Genomic DNA, 20,020 nt, shown 5'->3' with positions numbered 1-20,020 from the left:
AGATGGTGTGTTTGACACACAAAACTTAAAAGCTTAGTGATATTACCAATATTAAAATAAAAGTGTATTTTAGTTAGGTTTTTTTTTATTTACTCATTTTCAATTATAATTAAGGCACATTTGATTTTTATTCATAAAAATATTTAAATATAGTAAATTAGGACACATTGTTCACTTCCTCCCCCATAATTCTTTATTTATTTTGGAATTTTGAAATGAAAAAGCTAAGAAATCTTAGTTTTGTTAGTGTTCTCTATGTTATCTCTTCTTCATTCTCTGACATATTCTAGTCTGCCCTTTCATAAAATAGTTATTGTATTAGTGTTCTATCGAACTTTCGAAAAAAAAAACTGATAACCGTTCAGACAAAAAAGTGATGTTGAAAAAATCTTACAGATACAGCAAGTGATTCTTAATAACTATAAAATTCATTTTTCTTTTAAAATACAACTTTTTAATCTTACGGGAAACCATTCCAAACTTAAAACAGTCACTGTAACCTCGCTCTTTCTTATCCCCATCCCCCCCCCCCAAAAAAAAACCCAAACAAACAAACCCGCAATACTATTGTCATTCTTATAGTCAGCACTCAATTATTCCGTTGACAAAAAAAATGTGTTTGAAGCTACTAAAGACATATGATTCAAACGCTCAGAAAGTCCTTTGTTCTATATTTTTGCTCTCCATTTTTATGCAAAACCTTTTACATTTTTATGTAATGAGTTATTGTTGAAGGTATTACGAAGACGTATGATTATTAACACATATACTTCCTTTGGTTTCTTATGGAAATTTGTCCATTGACAACAAACATACCACATCATCTACTTTATATAAGTATTGTATAAATTACAACGTATTTTGGTGATCTTGCAAAATAATCGTAATCCCGAAAATCGTTAGCATATTTTCTTTATCTTAAAATGAGCAAGAAGGGTTCCATTAACAGGCCGATGAATAAGATTCCAGTTAATTTTAAAAAATTTTTTTTTTAAAAATATGGATATTTTTTCATGCATAATAACAATAAACGGATTCACAACAATGTCAATTTCAAGAAAGCAGGCAACAGTTAATTAGTCATTACAGTACAGCATCAATGATCTTGAATATATGCCACTTTTAACTAAAATATAATGGCACAGAACCAGGACATAGGAGCACAGAACCAGGACCGTTTTTCTTATCACCAGCACCGCGTCAGGACAATTCCGTTTAACGAACTTGCACGACTTTTGCAATATAATATTGTTGTAATATACTTTGCATGGTACTTATGACGCATCAGAGAAAAATTAAGCAACAAAACAGTCGTTTTATTGCCGTTCTGTTACAATGTAAACAAACCCACCAGCACAGAATCAGGACCCACCAGCACCCGTCAGGACCGAATCACCAGCACAGTACATTCTCTCGCAGGACAACCATACCCACCGTGTAGTTACCAAATAAAAAATATCCACGTATGTATTAATTTTAATAATGCAACGGTTTCGACAAAACACGAAACAGAATATTTGACAAATTATTCCTTTATGTATTTTTTACGCGTTGTTGTCCCACCAGTGACATGAATGACCTCTTATGAACTATGCGTAGGATACATTAACTTTAAATTTGTTTACAATATTAAAAGTGTGTGTCTGTCAGCTGTCGAAATAAAACAAAATATCAAGGTAAAATCTAAATCTAAATAGGTTTTATCTAAATATAAATAGGTTTTATCTAAATGTATTGTGTATTAACCGATAAATCTCATTCAGGCGAAGCAAGAATTTATAATAACTAACAGATATATAGTACGTTCTAGTGCAAATATTTGGAGGATTCAAGTTATCCAGGTAAAAAGGTAGGTCTATTAATTCAAAAAACTATTTTCCTCGAATCATAATGTGTTATCTACAGAGTGTATTCTCCTTTTATATTTTGTGCTTAAAACACGAAAGGTCAATTTCCCTGTTTGGTCAACTGACATAACACATTTATAAAACTAAATTTAATGTGTGTATCATTTTAAAAAAGAAATGCTAATTGATACGTGGATTTATGGGGTTTTTAATCTAGATCAGATAAGATTAAATATAAACCAATCTAACATGAATAAGAAATCACACACATGTTCAACCCGACCACATTTCAAAGGTGTCTAACTCATGTTTAGAGTCTGTACTACAGGGATTGTCACTGATGGCATTTTGTAAATGTTTCGTACATTGTTGTTAATGAAAGCCGTACTATGTATAAAGTGACGGGGAAAAAAAAGAACTCGAAGGGAAATTAAACGTAAATAGCAACATCAAATAAAGAAATCTATTGTCAAATTCATGACTTATCACAGACACTGTTATCAATTAAAATTCATCACATCAAAACATGATTTATCAGAAACATATTATGAACTATCTGATTATTATTCCATCTTGTATGATACATAGTTTTAACTTTTTGTCGAATCCTTAGTTTAAATGTATATTTGGTTAATATATAAACAATAAAATATGTTGACTTGAAAACAAGAACATCAAATTTCAGCAATGGTTTTTAGTACTAACATATCCATAGCTTTACTTGTTATCGCCATTACGTATCTACTATGGAAAATCAGAGCATTTATAATCAGATACAGACAGTGGAGGTCAGCAACTTATGGACAAAGTATTACAATTCTTGGTCCGCTTCACCCTATATGGGGCACTCTTCATTTGGTATGTATACCTGTAGTTATGACGAAGAAAGATAAAAAATAAAGAAAACAAATAATTACTGAATATGAATAAAACGAGTTGCGGAGTATATGCCAATGAGAAAGCAATCCATTAACATTTTAAGCAAATACCTCCAAAAGTCATAATACCGTCTCAACAACAGGCAAGTGCAATACCGATATTTCATGTTATAAATCGCCGAGAGTGTGTTAAAGATGATGTGACTCAGATACATAAATCATACCCCCTTCCTTCCAAAAAAATCTTCCAATCACGTCTAACCTCATATGTAATAATTAGATAAAAAGGAATGAAAGACAGACGCACTGTCTTAATACTGTTTATTTACAACTGTTGTCACTGTGGACAATTTTATTGTCTTCAAATTTTATATTAAAAACATGAAAATATTCATTCACAAAGATACCACTTTATTTATGTTTTTCATATTTAGTATCCTTACGCGGTTCTCATATCAAATTGATTTTAACCAGAAAGTCGAATTTGTTTTCGTCAATTTTTCACTGATTCAGGTTTTAATTAAAATTGTATTATTGTTTCAATATATTCGACTTGAGCTCTTACACTATTTGATTTAATCTTTTTTTGGTTTTTAGGTTCACGATCTAGCTTCCTATTTCAAACTCCTTCAAAGTATAATTGAAAAGGAAAGACCTAAGGTTTATGTTGCTTGGAATATGTTTTTCTACCCGAGTTTTGGGGTCTGTCATCCGGATTCGGCACAGGTACTTTATAAGTCTTCAGCACCAAAGGCTCATGCCGTTGGAGGGGCATATAGATATCTGAGAGATTGGATAGGTAAGAATGCTGTCAAAGGGACCTACACATATTTAAGAGATTGGAAAGGCTAGACTTTGCTGTCGATGGGGACTACATTTGTTTATTGGATTTAATAGTCAAGCTTATGCTGTTTGAAGGACTTACATGTGAGATCTATGACAGGTTTACTCCATACCAACGACTATGTGTATAATTATAATGAAGTAAACGAGAATACTTGGAAAATTGATAATCTTATGTGAATAGAAGTTTAAACTCAAAACCTTAGTAGAAAAGGCCAGCACTGTTTAAAGGACTTAAACATTTTATGTATAAGATAGTTAAAATGAAATGTAAAAAATCTATAGCAAAATGCTTTTTTTTTTGCTTCGCGCTTTTCGATTAATCACCTTTTCGTGTCTTCTCAAACATGCATATAAATGCAGTGGCCAGTTTGTTTAAACATGATCCCAAGTAACATTTGGTCTGGTCTGCTCCTCCAAAACAAGTTTAACATGATCAAAAGTTAACTTGTAAACAGGACTGGTTTGGATTGATATATAGTATATGAGTATCGACTTCCGATCAGGGGAAATCAAAAAAATATTTTTTTTATGTGCAAACAAATATGAACTTTGCCACCAGTACATTCTGTTAAATAGCAAACTTGTCCGCAGGTCTGGTCTAGTCCGGTCAAGCAGACCTGTCCGCATGTCTGGTCTGATCTAGCTGACCTGTCTTTTGAACAGGTCTGGTCTTGTCTAGCTGACCTGTCCTTGGAACAGGTCTATTCTATCAAACTTGTCATCAGGACTGGTCTGCAACAGTCCTCAAAAATCAAACATGAGGTCTGGTCTGCTAGAGATACAGTTGACTTACAGATCTGCTAAAATGTTCCCAAGTTAATCTATAGAGCAGTCGTAAGGACTGCTTTAAGATAACTTGTGTTCAGTTTAGAACTGCACATATGCTCTTTTACGATTACTTAACACAACTATTTGTAGCTTTTAGAAGCTTTAACGCAATCGTCGTCAAATAAAATGAATGTTATTATTCATGTTTAAGTTATTTAGCACGTTTTCTAATATGCATTGGATTTTGCATATAGACCTACAGGAAAGTGATTTTTATCCCTCTAAACTTCACGTGATTTTACATATAACGTTATGGTTGAGTATGACCATTGTTGTTTTGTTTTTGTAAATAATTGTCATGCAATTACTAGTTTATCTGTTCGAAAAAAGGTAATATTTTCAATTGGATTTGGAAAAAAACTCTCTGATATTTTAATATTAAACCATTTTCCTCAAAAGTCAATAAAAACCACATAATTATTATATTCATAAGAGACAGTTAGTGTAAAGCAATTCAGAGTAAACTTTTATTGTGCGTTTAAATAGAAAATAATTAGTAAACAAAAATTCTAGAATGATATTTTCTGTTTCCTTTGAATACTGCAATAATTAGATGCATATGTTTTACTACATTATCATGATCAGATGACAACTGCAGGATGGGGAATGGAAGGCGACACGGGTTGGGTAATGATGATGATTATTAAAGTATACAATTTCAAGCTAATGAAATCCAATCAGTAGTTGATTTATTTTACGAAAATAAACATTTTATTTTTCTAGGCGATGGTTTGTTGATATCTGATGGAAAGAAATGGGAACGGAATAGACGACTCTTGACCCCAGGCTTCCATTTTGAAATACTCAAACCATACGTTAAAGTATATAACAGTGTTACAGATGTATTTCTTGTAAGTATAGAGTTGAGATTTAATTCGGCATTTTTGTTAAAAATGAACCTAAAAAAAACATTCTACATTGAAAATCAAGTGATCAATATTCTGGAGAATCTCATTGACAATTTTGATGTAAAATTTTCTGCGGTTGTCGGCATTCTTAATGGAACCATATGTGGGCCTGTCCTGGACAACCTGTTCTTGTATTCATATGATGGTTTCACCTCCCCATTTCTATCTTCAATCAGAAAAATGACAAGATTGAGCTTTTTTAAAAGCTGTCGACTGCTTTCTTAAAAGTTGTCGACTGCTTCGCTCTATCCTGCATTGCATGTGGTTGTTGATTTTGTATTGGAAATGTGGTATATTTAGATATTGATTGATATAGATTTTTATAAATATACTATGATTTTTCGTATATACCTTGAAATGAACTTTTTTGAAATGATAAAGAGGCTGTTCATTGTTTATAGTTGACAAAGTGTGTTTGTGGAATGTGGTTTTCTAGTTCTTTCAGCTGGTTATTGACTTGTGTTTTTGTTTGCTAGTTCTGTAAATAATCTATTCAGATATCTATAAATGTTAAGGTATGTCGATTCAGAGTACCATCAATTAATGCAAACATTATGATAATCTTACTGATAACAATAAGCAATTAAAAACCAATCGTTCAGTAAAAGATTGGCGGACTTTCCACATCAATTTTCTAAATTATTGATGAGAAGCTTCTTCCAGTTTACTCAAAGTTATTATTGGCGCCGAAGCATAGGTATTCTTCATACTGATTCAATAAATATTTTTTTCTATATATCAGGGAAATAAGGGACATAATTGCCAACTTCCGGTCATACTGATTCCAAAAACATTTGACCTATATATACTATTGCCTGTAATAACGGAGACATAAGGTACTAAGATTAATGTATGTATATTTAAAAAAAATATAGTTTTATAGGTATTTCGTGAAATAAGTGCGAAACATGGCAACGTCTGCTTTACTGAAGGTCACTTCCGGTTTAAATTATTCAAGATCATGTCAACCAACAGTTTGCAAAAGACCCTATGGCTTTATTCTTTCCCAAGTTGGAGTGATACTTAATTAACCTAGCTCCAAATAAATCATTTGAGGGAAAATAATTCATTTAAGATGTCAATATCAAGGATCTTGATCAGACTTTTGATTTTTTTTAATCTGGAATGGTCTTTTCAAGGACGGCTGTAAAAATCGTGAATGTGTGACCTCAGCTTAAATCAAATAAAAAATGGCTACACTGTTACCGATAATAAATCGCAAACAAAAAAATCTTACAACAAAACCAATAAGACTACACAGAAAACTGTAGATAAAGAATTGAAGAGTAAGACAACATTAAAAACAGGGACAGGGGGGAGTGGCAGATGAACTTAACTTTAACAGATCATGCTTGTAAGCAAACCCATTCACATCTCAGTCCTAACAGCTGAACGGACGTACTGAGTCAGCTCTCATTTACCCGCTATCTACGATGATAGTATACTGATAAATGGATCAACGACTTACTACTTTCGATAACAGAAACCAACCCAACGCTGTACAGAGTCAGAATACGTTAGGCATTATCCGCGTAACCCGCGTCAGCATACAGTCCAAAACCCATTTTTGATTGAGGAGTGTTATGCCGACTGACACCCGAAGCTGTATCCGAGGTGTTGGATGATTGATCTCCATTTCACTGTATCACGACTTTGGTCCTGATAATGCTTTCTGTCATTGTTTATATAACGTTCGCGACTCATCGACCAGTACTCCATCACCGTGGTAAGCGGGCTGCCAAGCTGACCAATCTGGCTCTGTAAGCAGCCGTTGTGAAGACAGTAAACAAACAAAAATAGTCAAAAAACAAAAATAGTCAACAAACTAAAAAAACTCATTAAAACCAAAATTGCGGCCGTCCTGTTCCAACTTTCTATCGTCACGCATGAAAATATTCAAACGATCACCAAACGGCTTCGAGCACCGAGCCGACCTTGCAAGGGCTGTATAGCCAGTCAAGGTCGTTAAAACAACTTCCATTTTTTGATGCTTGTTAGAGTCACCCGTAGCAAGTAAAATTCAATTTTAAAATACGAAAGTATCTTTACATTGACTTTCTTCTTTTGCATGATTTAAAAGGAAAAATTAAAGGGTTATGCTAAAAGTGGCGAGGCAGTAGACATATTCCCGCGTGTAGCTTTAGCATCTTTAGACACTATATTGAGATGCGCCTTTTCATACCAAGGAAACATACAAGATCAAGGGTGAGTATATATTAAAGTAAAATATTATCCCAAAAAAAAAGATAATCTTTAAACATAAGCCAAGATGCAAAACAAAGTTATGAAGCGAAACAAGCATTTTGACAAAAAATGGAAAATATACTGGACATCTGCATTAGAAGCAATATAAACCGGCAATATGACGTATTTCAAAAAAACGTTAATATCTAACACAATAACTTTACACTTTGCAATATAATAGTATCGTTGTTTGAGTTCAATTTATGCTTTCGTACTTTTTAATAAAAAATATTCGATAAACAACAAGTCTATGCTATTTTGGAATTTTTAGTTTCAGTATTGCTGTTAAATTTTAATGTTTACAACAATAAAGACGCGGCAGCTTAAATTTCTCTCAATGTTTATCGTTACAGATCAAAACATCCCTACGTAAATGCTGTGAATAGATTGTCATATTTAACGTTGTCCAGGTGCTTGTAAGTATATCTTTAATGTATATAATATATTTATCCATCTATATATCCCAACACGATGGATTTAGTTACGCCCATATGTATATATATCCCACAACTGCAAAAAGAGTATTTAAACGGTATTTCTCCACTCGAGACCGTAAAATTTTGATTTTTAAAGCGCGAGGCTTGCCGAGCTTTTAAAATAATTGAAATTTATCTGCTGATTGTGCAGAAATATCGTAGAAGACGATTAATAGCGGTGATATCTATTTCTCTAATGATTTTGTTCCTTCTTTTTCAAAGATTGGAAGAAAGTTGTGTACTTTTAATATTTGACGTCATCAGGCATGGTTGCCTGTCATGACGTCACACTATGACAATTCAGAAGAAACCAAGAAAATTTATTCCAACAAATATATTTAGACCAATCATTTGCCAAGAACAGATTTTTCACTAGTGAGAACAAACATTTTTCTCACAAAGGTCCGGAAATGTGAAAATAGCGCAGAAATAAGAGAAACAATATTTTTGGATTAAAATAAAAATGAACGTTTGTGGATACATTAATTTCATCAACGAAACAAGTCTACTTGAAAATTTGTTTTACTTCTATCTATACTCAAGACAATTCGGATCCCATGAAAGATGATGAATCAGCAGACTTTGTTAAAACATATAGTTTGATTACTATAAAAGTTACGTAGTTAGTTAATGGTCATCAGAAATAATGATATATTATCAAAAATAGATTGCATTTTCTAAAATCAAGCTCAACGTTCTAATAGGTAATTTTGCCGCCCGATACTTTATATTGGCAATTGTATTGCAAAAGATCCACAAACTTTCTCAAGAGTAAATCTGCAAATTCACGACTAAAAATTAAAGTCGTTTTTTTTGTCTTATTCCATCTGTATATATATAACAAATTGATTTGTACTTGAATAAGTACAAGTCACTGTGATTGAATGAAACCATTTAGTTGCAATTCATCTGTTAATTCACCTAAAGCGATCCCCAAACTTTCTTCTTTTAAATCAATGTTTGCACGGTGATCTGCAATTGTTTATATCTTCGTTATTTCAACTTTGGTGGGCACTTGTTTAATTTGTAACCATACCACATTTTTTGCTTGAATGAAACTACTCTTCAATTCAATTTCTGCAGTAGGAATTATATAAATAAACTCATCATAGATACTAGGATTCAATTTTGTATTTTCGCCAGACACGCGTTTCGTCTTAAAAAAACTCATCAGTGACGCTCCAATTCAATAAATTTAAAAAGTCCAAATACAGAACGAAGTTGAAGAGCATTGAAAACCAAAATTCCTGAAAGTTTTTCCAAATCAAGCTAACGTAATCTATTCCTGAGGTAGAAAATCCTTAGTATTTCAAAAATTTAAAACGTTTGTAAACAGTAAAGTTATAAATATAATGCATTTCTAATAAACTTGTTTTTCATAAAACAATTTAGTAGATGTTTTTACCAAATCCATAATGTACCAATGGTCTTAACTAATATCTACACAGTTGCAGCTTTAAATCGTCTCTTTGAAATGATCAAGTTGTGTTTAGCTTATCATTATAACATTGAAATTATAATCATTATTTTTTAGAAAGCCTTGGTATCAAATTGATTTTATCTATCGATTTTCTAAAGAACGAAAAGAACTGAAACAGCTTTGTGATTATTCACACGAATTTTCAAATGGAATTATAAAAGAAAGAAAGCAAACTCTGGTTAGTGTTAAGATAAACGCTATATTAGTCATATACCGTTGTAGTTTTTCGCGAGAAAACGTACATCCGTCACAAATTTCAAAAAGACGAAAAACAAAGAGACAAACAGTACGAAAAATTGATGTAAAATTACGATTGACCGATATGAGCGAGTCCTTTACTTTGTCCAAAAGTTGTTATTGATTTCATCACCACCTATGATCCAATATATAAAAAAGGTCGTTAGTTGCAAAATGTCTTAAACATGTATTCGACAGTGAACACCGAGTAGTAACAGTTTAAAATGAAAAAGTTAAAACATTTTATAATTGATTTACGTGTTATATTCAAATTCAAGTTCGTTTTAGAAATTTTCTGTTTCTGGCACTTAGAATGAAGCTATTTGAAAGAAACATACAATATACCTTTAAATATATGTATGTTCATATTATTGCAGTTTAGAGTATCCCATTGGTATCTTTTATCTCTTTTTTGTTAAATGGTAAGATACCTTCTTAGTAAATGACAATACCACTTTAATAAAAAAAATTGTCGAATAAAAGCGCTTTCTTATGTGATCACTACACACTTATTCAAAAACTTAAAGTCAAGTATGTATAAGTTATTGTTTACGTTGTGAATTATATAGCCGAACGGGACATAAAAAATAGCCAAATGCATTTAAAACAACTTTGCCGATAGGTGGTTGAACATAAGTTTCTATATAACGTCTAATTTTTGTCTATTATTTACATTATAGAAGAAAGAAGGCCAACCAACAAAGCGTCATCTCGATTTCCTTGATATACTTCTTACGGCCAAAGATGACAATGGAATTGGACTTTCTGATGAAGATATAAGAGCGGAAGTCGATACTTTTATGTTTGAAGGTGAATGTCAAAAGATGATTTCTTTAAATATAAACTGGTAGAAAAATGCAATACAAATGGGCCAACTGTAAATTAAAAAGCTGCAGAAATAATATTATGAGATGGTAAAACCGAACAGATGACAATCATTAGAAAAGTATTTACTATAAAATCTAAATGTTAAGCAATGCAAACAAAACATATTGAACTCATAATGCTGTGGAAAAATAGACTATTTCGGAACACTTATCTAATTACCCTGTTATGGTTTAATACTTATGAAGATATTCTTAATTTTATCTAATGGTGTCGTAAGTCTTTGGCTGTAGGTAGTATGTCTAGATTATTAATACAGGTACTTATACAAAGTCATGCACTTGTTCTTTGCAGGTCATGATACCACTGCAGCTGCAATAAGCTGGTCTATATACTGCTTGGGGAAATATCCAGACGAGCAGGAAATAGTATATACAGAAATATCAGAGTTATTAGTAGATAAACAAGAGGTAACCTGGTACGTTAATTTAAATTTCTATAAGGCGGAGGATTCTATAGCAATAGAGAAAAAAACATATCATTAGTTATGAATTAGCGGAGAGAGAGCACCACAACAGGTGCCACATGTAGAGCAGGATCTCTTATCCTTCTAAATCACCAGAATTTATTCTTATTTTTTAAGGTTCGTGTTGCTCTTTATTTAGTTTTCTTTTTAAATTATAAGAAGAATTGGTATAAGTGCCAATGAGACAACTCTCCATCTTAGTCACTATTTGTAAAAGTAAACCGTTATTGGTCAAAGGACGACCTTCAACACGGCGCCTTGGATCACACCGAGATACGTGAAACGAGAAACACTTATGAAACACATCAACAAACGAAAACCACTGAATGTCAGGTTTTCTGGTGTTTTATGTACTTGTGTTTGTCTTTTAGTCGTTTTTCTTTATATCTTTGCAATGAAGGCAATATCAGTTTGAATATTGCCTTGACATCTTTCATCCCTTTTTTTCTGATCGGACGAGTATACTTGTTTATAAGGTTTTTTTTATTTTCCAGAGTAAAACAATGTTTCTTATTTGTATAGCCATGCTGTTATATGGACCTCTTTGACTTATGGTTGCTGTCTGAGGTCATTTTCAATATTAATAATCTATAATACTAGCTACATAGAATTATACTTTAAAACATGGCACGACATTTATGTAAACAAATAATGCAATACATGTCTTGCCATTATAAAAATGAATCATTACACCAAATGGGCTATTATGGAGATATTAAACATTGACACGTCAGACATGTCAGAGTTGTCAGGATTTCTTTTCTCCACAATACGCATTTAGATTTATTTAAGTAGAGTACATATGCATTTTGAAAGGCTGTTACATTGTTTTATCTTATTTTTATTTTATTTTAAATAAACATGATGAAATATATATTGTGACAAATTATCAATCGCAAATTATTATTCTGAAATGAAGATCTTTAAAGCCCTGAAGAAAATATGTTAAATAAAAAGCAATGTTAACGTTATAATGGACATCTGGCAGACAATTGACTTGTGAACGTCGTTATTGTGTAGAACTATGTGCCATACTTTGTATCAAAGGTGACCTTCTATTGACCTTTAAATATTTTTTTTCAATTCAGGGAAAATCTGCAGGAGATGCCTCAGCTTACAGCTTTTGTAAAAGAATCTATGAGAATGTTTGCACCAGTACCGGGAACAGCACGCCTACTGACGTCACCTATGAAGTTTGGTGACATCATTGTACCAGCTGGTGTTCATATAGATATCAGTATTCACTCGATTCATCATCATCCAGATGTTTGGCCTGAGCACGATGTAAATATATTTTATTTTGACAGACTTAAACGTGACACAAGAAACACGTTTTTTTTAGTTGCGTTATGTTAGTACAAATATAAAAAAAATCGTTATCAAAAAAATAAAATATGGTTATTCGAAAATTTGTTTTTCAATCAATTACCTAATATATAAAACGATGTATCTCAAGTGATCATCTATTAATGTATAAAACCTTATGCATTCGTAAATTTGTGCCATGCCGATACTCACATAAATATCTGATATTTGTTACCATAGCCGTCTTGTTTGTAAGAACATGTAAAGACGACATTTGATATATAAACTATACCGTAATCTTTACTTCAGTAAAACGCCTATCAAAATACAATTTTCAAACTTGAGTATTATTCAAGAAGTATTTTTTTATTTTATTAAATAAGTTTCTTTCTTATTTTCATAACCAGATGTTGTGTTTCTGAAAAGAAATTCAATAAAACAATAACGAGAGTTCGTAATATATTAATCGGTATCAGCCTTATTACTATTTGATATGTTTGATGCTTTATCACAGGTATTTAGACCTGAAAGATTTTTACAAGACGATATAACTGACAGACATCCTTACAGCTACATACCATTTGCTGCAGGATCAAGGTAAGGGAGATAATATACGGCATTCGCCATGTTAAAAAATGTCATAAAATTCTTGTTATTTTTTTATTACAGTTTTTGAAAGAAAAAGGTGGCAATGCTCAATGTATGACAATTCAGAGAATCAATTCTGGCTATTTTTCTGCTATTTCAGTTACACTATTAAAGTACTATCAAGAGTCCATGAACAAGAGTAGCGAACTTCCTATAGAGAAAAAAAAACCGGTTACAAAAAGTTAAAAGTGTAACAAATAGACAACGTCGTATGCATTGTAAATTCGATTCCGACAAAATTAAATTTTTATTCGTAGATGATGCAATAGAGATATTGAAAAGTTCTTTAAGGCTTTGGGGCATCTTACAATGAAAAAACATGTACATTTTAGCAACTTTTCTATTGAAGAACATAATGAAACTATAAACTAAAGGAGTGTTATGAATCAATTGAATATACAATATGTTAGTGTTTTACAAACCGATGCAACAGTATAAACGTATTGAACTGCTATTATCTTTATTAATCATTCATCATTATAAACGAAACGATAGATTGTAAGAATTTCATCAATTCATAACTCTTCGAAAATGTATTATTTTTTCCTTAGTTATTTTTACTATAAACGTAAAAATACTGCTGTCTTCAAATCTTATTACTATTGCAGGAACTGCATTGGACAAAATTTTGCAATGAACGAAATAAAAGTTATTATCAGCAGATTAGTTCAGAGGTTTGTAGATTTTAATAAACAATGGTATTAAACTGGTTTTGACAAACTTGTGTGACATTGTTATAATACGGAGTAAATTAATAAAAAAACAAAACTCAAAAAATGAACAAACAGGAAAAAAATATAAATTATAAACGTCCAGACAACAACAAATTAGATGTTTAAAATTTAGTAAAGATGTGTAAATGTCAAATAAAGAGAGTTATAAATATCAATTGGAATTATGTCGGAATGTAATTTGTGAAATTTTGATAATCACAAAAACATGCAATATGAAACAGATTGATAAATGACTGATAATATTAAATGCTTGGAGTTGCTAATGAGTCGGGGGAATAGATTATATTTTACTCTGCAAGGGCTGTATAGCCAGTAAATGACGTTAAAACTTTCATCGGCAACTTTTTCTGCAAAGTAGCAGGTATATTTACTGTTTGACCATCTGACCACCTGTCTCTCACTCATTTCGCACTGTTACAAATTATTGCATAAAAATTATATTTGAGGACACCTTTTTTTTGTTTCCAGATGCTTAATCCAAAATTTATATTAAATTACATCCTTGAAATATATGTTTACATATATCATGTATATTTGGAGGACAATTTCAACAAAGATGACACATGTTGTGGCCAAGTACAAAACAACCAAGGTAGCCTAGAAAGTTGTTGTCAAATGCGTTATCACATACTACGTAAATGAATACGCCCTAATTAAGATGTTCCAAGGTAATAAGGGAAGTTTTCTATTGCTCTTCGAGATCTAAGGACATTGTATTAAATGGGCGTAAGAAGATTTCCATTTCTGTTTTCAAAAAGATCTGACTAATGTTATTGGGACGAAAACTTATTTTAGCTGGCTTCTTATCATCTCCTTGCTGTTCAATTTTGTTGAATCCGATTTGTTCCACATGCTGCTCTGTGATGTTGAATGGACGTCATTGAATAATACCTGCTTTGCTGTATGCTATAACATTACGTACAATTCGAGTTGGTAAGTGGGTAGCAATATATGAATAAGTTATACGACAGGTGCCGTATACGGTGCAGGAAATGCTCACCCTTCAGGAGCACCTGATTTCACTCCCGGTTTTAAGTGGAGTTCGTGTTGTTTCTTATCTATTATTAATAATTGTTGATGTAAATGTCCTTTGGTTTTATGAGTTTTGGTTTGCTCCTTGGTTCTGATTGTTATTGTCTTGTAATTATTAATACGAACTATTTGTATTGTTATTTCAGATATAAAGTATCACTAGTAGATGGTCATAGCTATGATATAAATCCAGAACTGGTCATGAGGGCAAAAAATGGAATCAAAGTAATATTGGAAAGTCGGTAAATGGAGATGAGTGGCACATGTGGCACATCGCATAAAGCTATTGGATTCTTTTCACTGGAAATGAAATACCAAACATTAATTGTCTTTTAATCATCAGAGATACTTTCAGTTCGAAAATGTATTCCCTTCCAAATTAATTTTAAACTAATTTACCAGAAATTCTTATGTAATGTGTAAAAATGCAGAATTATTTGTTTTAAATTTTATCTGTGATACGATATTGTAGTTCTCATTTGGTAAGTCAGCCACATTTTTACTGGCGTTATGTTATATACTTAGTATGTAGAAAAATACACAACAGGAGAAGAATATAGTTTGGAATTGTCTAACTCTCGTTATTTTAATATGCTACAATTACTCAGTTATACAGATGTGTTTATGAATATAAAGAGGTATGAGGATGTCCAATGACGAATCTAATGACACAAAAGAAATGGAACAGAACAGTTAAGTGATTTATTTATTCAGCCAAAATTTTCTTCTAATAAGATATGATCATGATGATCATATCTAAAAACTGGAGCTATACATACAGCTGGTCAATTTCTTAATTCGAACGTTACTTATACATAAAAATATGTCGATGGACAAACTTGAACTGTTTGAAAATTCAGTCGATACAAGAATCCTACAAAACAACAGATATTAATCTTTCATTGTGTACTTGAATGCTACAAAATCAATCAGATGTACTTGTATATTTGAACTTGCATAAGGCAAATTTCTATCCGACGCAGCTCAATATCACAAATTCCAACGGACAGGAGATATCAATAGACGTATTTACACTTGTATGCAAATTTGTCCGCCATTACGTAAAATCACACAGGTTCCCGTAAACTTTGACATAACAATTAAAAACATTTGACGTCACTTTAAAACAGTGATTGTTGCTTGACGTCAGAAGGTTATTCGAAAGCGATATAAGGTCATTTGGAGACAAGATTCAGCTAAACACCAAAAGTGTAAATACTTTTATGAAAATGGACATATGATACTAAGGTCAAATACGAGGAAAAAAATAAATCTTGCATCATTCAGCAGAAATGTTTATTAATTGTGGAAAGATATTTTCTTTTCTCTTATCTCTGAGTTTTGATCCCCGCAGCTTCAAAACAAAAAGAAAAAAGTATTAACTAATCTTTTAAAAGATAAACGACGTTTTTATTGCATGACAAAAATTAAGTTAAAGAAATCACAAAAAAATCCTGGATTATTATTTGGATGTGCGTTTCGTCTTCACAAGACTTGTGGCGTTCAATCAAAACAGTTTGAAAGTCAAATTAATACAAAGTTGACGAGCATAGAAAAAAAGTATCCTGAAAGTTGAGCAAAACAGGTTAAAGTAATATATGCTTGGATTCCTGAGTAAAAAAACCTAAGTATTTCGTCTGTTCTGACATTTTATACACAGTAAATTTACAGGAAATATGCATATTAAAGAAATTGCATCCATAAAAAAGATTCTAACTACTGTTTTAAAGTCCCAACGATATAAATTCAATTATTTTCAATTTATAAAATTTCGGTGTTGACATGAATATCAATATTGTGGCCATTTTTAAAAATTTCCTGTTTACAAAATTTTGAATTTTGCGAATCACTAAGGATTTTCTTATTCCAGGCATATTTTACCTTAGCCGTATCTGGCACAACTTTTTGGAATTTTGGATCCTCAATGCTCTTCAACTTTTTACTTGTTTGGCTTTATAAATATTTCGATATGAGCGTCACTGATGAGTCTTATGTTGACGAAACGCGCGTCTGGCGTACTAAATTATAATCCTGGTACCTTTGATAACTATATACTTACCTCTTAACGTAAACTTTAATTCAGCAACACCCATACTGTTTTCTGCCTTAGCAAAATAGGTACCTAGCTGGAACTCCCTGAGACCTTCTATCATAAGCTTGTGTTTGTCTCGGTCTTAGGATATGTGACAAAACCTTCATAAATAAGGATACGATAACTAGAAGTACTTTTTCTCTTAATTTGCTCTCTTCCGCTTTTGGTTTCCTTCCACCATGAAACGTTTGGGGGAGGTAGACCTACCATACATGAAATAAGAAGATCATTATTGTTGGAACATACATATACTAGAGGTTATAAGATATCTAAATGACTATATTGTGAATCTAAGAATGCTTGATCTGAATAGACACCTGTCTATTGTTTTGAAGATGATATGCTGATTTCTAGATCTTAAGGTTTCTGTCTTATAGACATATGTGTCACATCTCCATTTTGTTACAGTAGCTATTTTGAATTGTGCGGTTACTGTCGAAACGATGTTTCTACCAAAGAGTCATTTTGATTTTATAAATACAATGACTAGATGGTATACACAACACAGCATTATAGTTCTATGTCAATGACACATTAACCTACAAAAATGTCATGCAGATGGACATTCATAAACAGGAACTTAACCGTCCCCGAAATAAAGATATGTTTAAAATTAACATTTCGAGGCTTTTGTTGTAATCATAGTAATCTAATGTTTATTATTTATCTATCATTTTTTTAATCGTCGGTTTAATCTTACTTTTATTACTTTAAGAATAATCGTTTATAACAACATTTAGAAGCAATCATTTACACTAAATTCATTGTAAATTTCTTGAGAATATGTCAGAATATTGATTGTTATGACACAACTGTAAAATAAATGCATTAACACAATAGATTGTTGTTGTTTTAAGCCGCTTTCAGCACATTAAGCTATATCTCGGTGAAAGTGGTTAAGGAAGCCGTAGTTCACGGAGAGAACCTAAGATTTTCAGTAGGAAAACTGAAAGTTCTTCTCAATAAAGATATGAGTCGAAAGCACCTGCCATGAGCGGAATTATTCCTCACAACCACATTGTTGACAGGCTAGTGAGAATTGTATATGAGCTATTTAGACCATCTAAAAAAAACACGATGTAATGCTTTAATGCTTACACTCACACGTACATTTTAAAGTATTTTTAAAATAGGAATAGATTAAGAAAGCGTATTGTCATTGTAATATAAATAGCTCGGCTACCACAAATTCTTTTAAATTTACCATTAACCGAGACCTCCATTTCGACATTCACTTTCGCCCAATAATCGTTTAAATTTCTGTTATTGTTATAACTGGTTCCGCAGTATACTTCATTTGTGGTGAGATGAAGTCCAATACTTTTACTTCTAATTCTGTACTTTTTACTGGACCGCCTATACAATTGTCAGCTTCACAAAAATAAAACCCACTATCAGCTTTGGTCACTGATGGCACATCCAACAATGGACCCTGAATCATACAGATACACATGTATCCTTAGTTAGGAATATGACAGTTGTTATCCATTTGTTTGATGTGTTTGAGCTTTAGATTTTGCCACTTGAATACGTACTTTCCGTGTTAAATATTCATCGGAGTTCGGTATTTTTGTTATGTTTACCATTTTTTGTATCTAATATATCTAAATCGCTGTTTATTTTAGGAATTTCACAAGAAATATTTTTTTCTGTGCTGTTTATCTTTTTTATCATGTTTATAAAATGAAACGACCGATGTTAAGGTAAACATAGAACTGATGACAATGATGGCAAATTAAATACACATTGCTTTTAAAACAGTTAATATTAGGATTATTTGATACACTTGAGTTTAATGTGGTTGTTATAGCCTTGTAAAAAGAAAAAACAAAAATACTGAACTTCAAGGAAAATTCAAAACGAAAAGACCCTAAGCAAATGGCAAATAAAAAGTTCAAACACACCAAACGAATGATTATAACAGCTGTCATATTCCTGACTTTGTACGTGTATTTTCATATGTAGAAAATGGTGAATTAATAGTTATCAAAGGTACCAGGATTATAATTTAGTACGCCAGACGCGCGTTTCGTCTACATAAGACTCATCAGTGACGCTCATATCAAAATATTAATAAAGCCAAACAAGTAAAAAGTTGAAGAGCATTGAGGATCCAAAATTCCAAAAAGTTGTGCCAAATACGGCTAAGGTAATGCCTGGGATAAGAAAATCCTTAGTTTTTCGGTAAATTCAAAGTTTTGTAAACAGGATATTTATAAAATGACCGCATTAATGATATTCATGTCAACACCGAAGTGTTGACTACTGGGCTGGTGATACCCTCGGGGACGAAACGTCCACCAGCAGTGGCATCGACCCAGTGGTGTAAATAGTTATCAAAGGTACTAGGATTATAATTTAGTACGCCAAACGCGCGTTTCGTCTACATAAGACTCATCAGTGACGCTCATATCAAAATATTTATAAAGCCAAACAAGTAAAAAGTTGAAGAGCATTGAGGATCCAAAAGTCCAAAAAGTTGTGCCAAATACGGCAAAGGTAATCTATGCCTGGGATAAGACAATCCTTAGTTTTTCGGTAAATTCAAAGTTTTGTAAACAGGAAATTTATAAAATGACCGCATTAATTATATTCATGTCAACACCGAAGTGTTGACTACTGGGCTGGTGATACCCTCGGGGACGAAACGTCCACCAGCAGTGGCATCGACCCAGTGGTGTAAATAGTTATCAAAGGTACCAGGATTATAATTTAGTACGCCAGACGCGCGTTTCGTCTACATAAGACTCATCAGTGACGCTCATATCAAAATATTTATAAAGCCAAACAAGTAAAAAGTTGAAGAGCATTGAGGATCCAAAATTCCAAAAAGTTGTGCCAAATACGGCTAAGGTAATGCCTGGGATAAGAAAATCCTTAGTTTTTCGGTAAATTCAAAGTTTTGTAAACAGGATATTTATAAAATGACCGCATTAATGATATTCATGTCAACACCGAAGTGTTGACTACTGGGCTGGTGATACCCTCGGGGACGAAACGTCCACCAGCAGTGGCATCGACCCAGTGGTGTAAATAGTTATCAAAGGTACTAGGATTATAATTTAGTACGCCAAACGCGCGTTTCGTCTACATAAGACTCATCAGTGACGCTCA

At 32.2% G+C, this 20,020-nt stretch overlaps 1 protein-coding gene across 2 annotated transcripts; it reads left to right on the top strand.

Annotated features, from left to right (window-relative positions):
- The first annotated feature begins 1,569 nt into the window (after positions 1–1,569).
- LOC134680934 (cytochrome P450 4A10-like) lies at positions 1,570–15,488 on the top strand. Of its 2 annotated transcripts, none has more exons than XM_063540248.1 (13): positions 1,570–1,676; positions 2,533–2,705; positions 3,323–3,524; positions 5,123–5,250; positions 7,388–7,512; positions 7,905–7,967; positions 9,562–9,685; positions 10,425–10,554; positions 10,924–11,047; positions 12,184–12,379; positions 12,915–12,997; positions 13,657–13,722; positions 14,961–15,488. In XM_063540248.1, the coding sequence occupies exons 2-13, from the start codon at positions 2,535–2,537 to the stop codon at positions 15,058–15,060; spliced, it is 1,512 nt and encodes a 503-aa protein (XP_063396318.1). In that variant the 5' UTR covers positions 1,570–1,676; positions 2,533–2,534; the 3' UTR covers positions 15,061–15,488. The 2 variants fall into 2 exon arrangements, with proteins under 2 accessions (XP_063396318.1, XP_063396317.1); XM_063540247.1 differs by lacking the exon at positions 1,570–1,676 and adding an exon at positions 1,744–1,849.
- Positions 15,489–20,020: the final 4,532 nt, after the last annotated feature.

This window comes from Mytilus trossulus, chromosome 8, assembly GCF_036588685.1.
Source record: "Mytilus trossulus isolate FHL-02 chromosome 8, PNRI_Mtr1.1.1.hap1, whole genome shotgun sequence".
Lineage (NCBI taxonomy): Eukaryota > Metazoa > Mollusca > Bivalvia > Mytilida > Mytilidae > Mytilus > Mytilus trossulus.
Note: the sequence above shows the minus strand (reverse complement) of the source record. Positions and strands in the feature narration are given on the sequence as shown.

Bases quoted from the DNA above. Each gene is read 5' to 3' on its own strand.
- LOC134680934 (XM_063540248.1), top strand. From the start codon at position 2,535: ATGGTTTTTAGTACTAACATATCCATAGCTTTACTTGTTATCGCCATT. The intron at 5,251-7,387 runs GTAAGTATAGAG...ATGATTTAAAAG, and splicing joins GTGTTACAGATGTATTTCTT to GAAAAATTAAAGGGTTATGC. The intron at 10,555-10,923 runs GTGAATGTCAAA...TGTTCTTTGCAG, and splicing joins CGATACTTTTATGTTTGAAG to GTCATGATACCACTGCAGCT.